Source organism: Palaemon carinicauda, chromosome 9 (genome assembly GCF_036898095.1).
Source record: "Palaemon carinicauda isolate YSFRI2023 chromosome 9, ASM3689809v2, whole genome shotgun sequence".
NCBI lineage: Eukaryota > Metazoa > Arthropoda > Malacostraca > Decapoda > Palaemonidae > Palaemon > Palaemon carinicauda.
In genome coordinates, this window is record NC_090733.1 from 45,481,527 (window position 1) to 45,484,849 (window position 3,323).

The following is a 3,323-nucleotide window of genomic DNA, read 5'->3' on the forward strand; positions in this document are numbered from 1 at the left end:
GGGGCAAGTTAGAAAGGACATGGAGAAGTGCCATTCCATCCTGGATGAATAGGGCATCCTTTGGATAAGGCAGCTCATCTTGGTTGAACTCTTCCATCAGGTAGTGCAGAATGGTGGCTTTGTTGGTCTTCGCAAAAAATCCATCTGATGTTCCAATACTTGGAGGCACTGGCATCAGGCTGTACTTCATGAGTTCATCCAAGTCAATTGGTTCATCTAGGCACTGTGACTTCACAAGGAGAAGGAATGCAACATTGCTTTGCTCCTGATACTGTATGACCTGAAATAACAATATATATTATAATTTTATATTGTAATACAGATTGTACAAAAGTCCCTTAACAATACATAACTTGCTCAATGAAATATAAACTTACCTTTCCTTGCGATGATGTGAGCTTGATCTTCTTGTTGCATGCCTCCATGGTCTTGAGTTTCTTCCTTTTGATTGGGTCGAAGAAGCTTCCTTGGTGGCCGCTCTGCAAACGTGTAATAAAGTCAGCCTTTGCAGCTTTTCCTACAGCGTCAGCTTCCAGCACATCCCTCTCAACATCCTTGGATGGAGGAGAACCAGAGGCTAAGGAGTAGAGCCTGTCCTTATCTGGGATTGTGAATGGATTCGTGAAGTTTCTGACAGCAGTGATGACTCTTTGAACAGCTTTCTCACTCTTCTTTATCTCTGCCTTCTCAAGCTCGCGATGCCTCCCAGCCCTTGGGCAGTCAGGATCGTCAAGAAGGCCAGCCATTTCAAGGGTCTTTTCATGAAACTGGGCCCGCGTGGAAGTTGTGCGACACCACCTCTGGTATGCCCCAAATTGACTGTACAGTCCAGCAAAGCCACCTGAAAAGTATAAAACCAAGTTTTCATCTGTGTACATGTATCAATATGATAATTGTCTATGCCATTCAATGAACCAGGTACTATACCTGATGATTTGGCGAACCGCATGAATGTTTCCTCCATAGTTTTGTCAACTGCACTGAGTGCCCCAGGTATCATCGATCTTGCCACCGCGAGTCCACCCTTGGTTAGTAGGTCTTTTGCCCCTGGGTGTATCTTCTCCATGTTTGTTAGATAGACTTCCAACCAAACAAGGTACCTGTAAAATAGGGAGACAGAGACTTGTGGGAACATGTTTGTGTTTGTGTTTATGCTGACACTGTATTTGGTTGTATAAGTCAACTTGTATATTTCGGCATTCTATAGTTATCAAAGAAACAAGGAGATGAAATATATGTTCAACAAACCTTGAATAGTTCTGCCCATCAAATGCAAAGAAGAGTGGTGCCATCTCTCCATTACAGAAGTGGAACAGCTGAAGGTTGTTGGTTTTAACGGAGTAAAGCAGCATGAAGACGAGATGACATTGATCAACAAAGGACATCCAGAAAGTAGCAGTCTTTCCCAAGTGGCCCTGGCACATTCAAATATAGTCTAATAATAAACATCAACCCATAAAACAAGGGTACAGACAACACGTTCTTCACGATTGCTATAACATTTGCAAAGATATGGTAAAAATAGGTTTTTCAGTAATGGCGGCACTAATTTGCATATCTTACATGTCAGGAACACATGTGGTCACTATGAGACTGGTCTTATATTGATGCTAGACCCTCAAAACCTGGGTCTAGACACCTTATTTTTGCAGTTATCTGTTGCATTGGCGGAGTTATAGCGATTTTAGTATTTTCATGTAATGGCGGCTTAATTTGCATAAAATAGGCACGTGGGACAATATTTCAAATTTTTAACATAGCAAACTGTTTTCTACACATTTTTCCCCATAGGAAGACATCAATTAGAAATTGATTTCCGGGGGGTGCACGCAGACCCCCTCTACCAACTAGACTATATAGCATTGTTATATATAGAAGATTTCTCTTTCCCTCTTTTCCCAAACAATGCAGTCTCCCACAGTAAAGTCAATAGATTAATGAGGGCACTAATCCTGCACAGGTGCCGGCAGATTACACACTGTGAGTAAAGGGGAAAATAACCCTCTACACGTTTTAGCAATGCTGAAAATCCAGGGAAAGAAGTCAGCCGGAGCGCAGATTATGATTTAAAGGTTTCGGTCAGTGACGTTAGTCACACCAAGCCAAAGGTTGTATTCATACTAATACAGTAGACAATAGTCACATTTCACCTTGGAAATTTGTCTTAGCAGTCTCATTTTAAGAGATATTGAATTTAATTAAGAATCATAAATATAAGACGGTGATGAGATTCTTGAATTAACTGAAACACGGAAAGAGAAGGAAATACCCGCAAGGAGGAATCTTCGAGGTATATGGGTTACATCGTTGAAAAAAGTTCATTGAAATATTCTGAATTAGAAAAACAAAGGTCGGGTGTTGTTGCAGATGATAAATGTAGGATATATGTAATGAACGGAGGTGGTCTTCATGTATCCTCAGATTCTTTCTTTTCTCAATTAAGTAAGATGAGAAAAAACTTTTTAGCTCTCCATGGTGAAAAATTATGAGCGGGAAATAATCATATAAGAACTCTTACTGACGAGATGAAACTTGCTGGAATGGCCTTACCGGTTGATATTATTTATTGCTTTGCAAAAATATCTGTATTCTACTTAATTAAACTGTTAAACAGAAAAAAAAAAAAAAAAAAACAATTAAGAGATTGCAGAAGTATGAATAGGAAATTTATGAAAATTGTTAAATAGAGATTTTGTAAATAGATCATTAAATTATTCGTGAACCTGCAAATTATATTTCATATATATAAAAATTGTGTAGAGGAAACTTTGTAAATAAATTAATAACTTATTTATGAAGCTGCATGTTATATTCCATTTATATATGAAAATTGTTTAATGGGAACATTGTTAATATATTGATAACTTATTTATGAAACTACAAATTATAATTCCTTAATATATGAAAATTGTAATATACTATTATCTTAAAAAGAGAAATTATTCATGAAATTGTAAATTATATCTTATTTATAGTTTGATACAAAAAATTAACTGAAATTATTTTTTTCCATGTTTTTTCCTAACGATGCTATATTTCTGAAGAGTAATTTGATGAAATAAACAATATATCCAATTGAGAGAGAGAGAGAGAGAGAGAGAGAGAGAGAGAGAGAGAGAGAGAGAGAGAGAGAGAGACTTACCTTATTGCCTTACCTTATTGCCTTATATTATGTTTGGGTTCCCCTAGGTCCCTCTGTGTGAGGCACCTCGTATATCCACTAGAGAGTTGCTAATGCATCTTCCGGTGTATTTTGCATCTTCGTCTTGGATGGTCTGGGATGCATCTACGTTCACTCCTGATATGTTTCTTAGATGAGCTGG

At 37.7% G+C, this 3,323-nt stretch overlaps 1 protein-coding gene across 1 annotated transcript in view; it reads right to left on the reverse strand.

The window, feature by feature from the left end:
* Positions 1 to 878, reverse strand: part of LOC137646378 (uncharacterized) — a 33,861-nt gene extending 32,983 nt beyond the window's left edge. Inside the window, exons 1-2 of the mRNA XM_068379482.1 lie at positions 378 to 878; positions 1 to 280 (exon numbers count right to left, since the gene is read on the reverse strand). The exon at positions 1 to 280 is cut by the window's left edge and continues 123 nt beyond it. Of these exons, the coding sequence (XP_068235583.1) occupies positions 1 to 280; positions 378 to 878 (781 nt within the window). The remainder of the gene's footprint in view (positions 281 to 377) is intronic.
* Between the last annotated feature and the right edge of the window lie 2,445 nt (positions 879 to 3,323).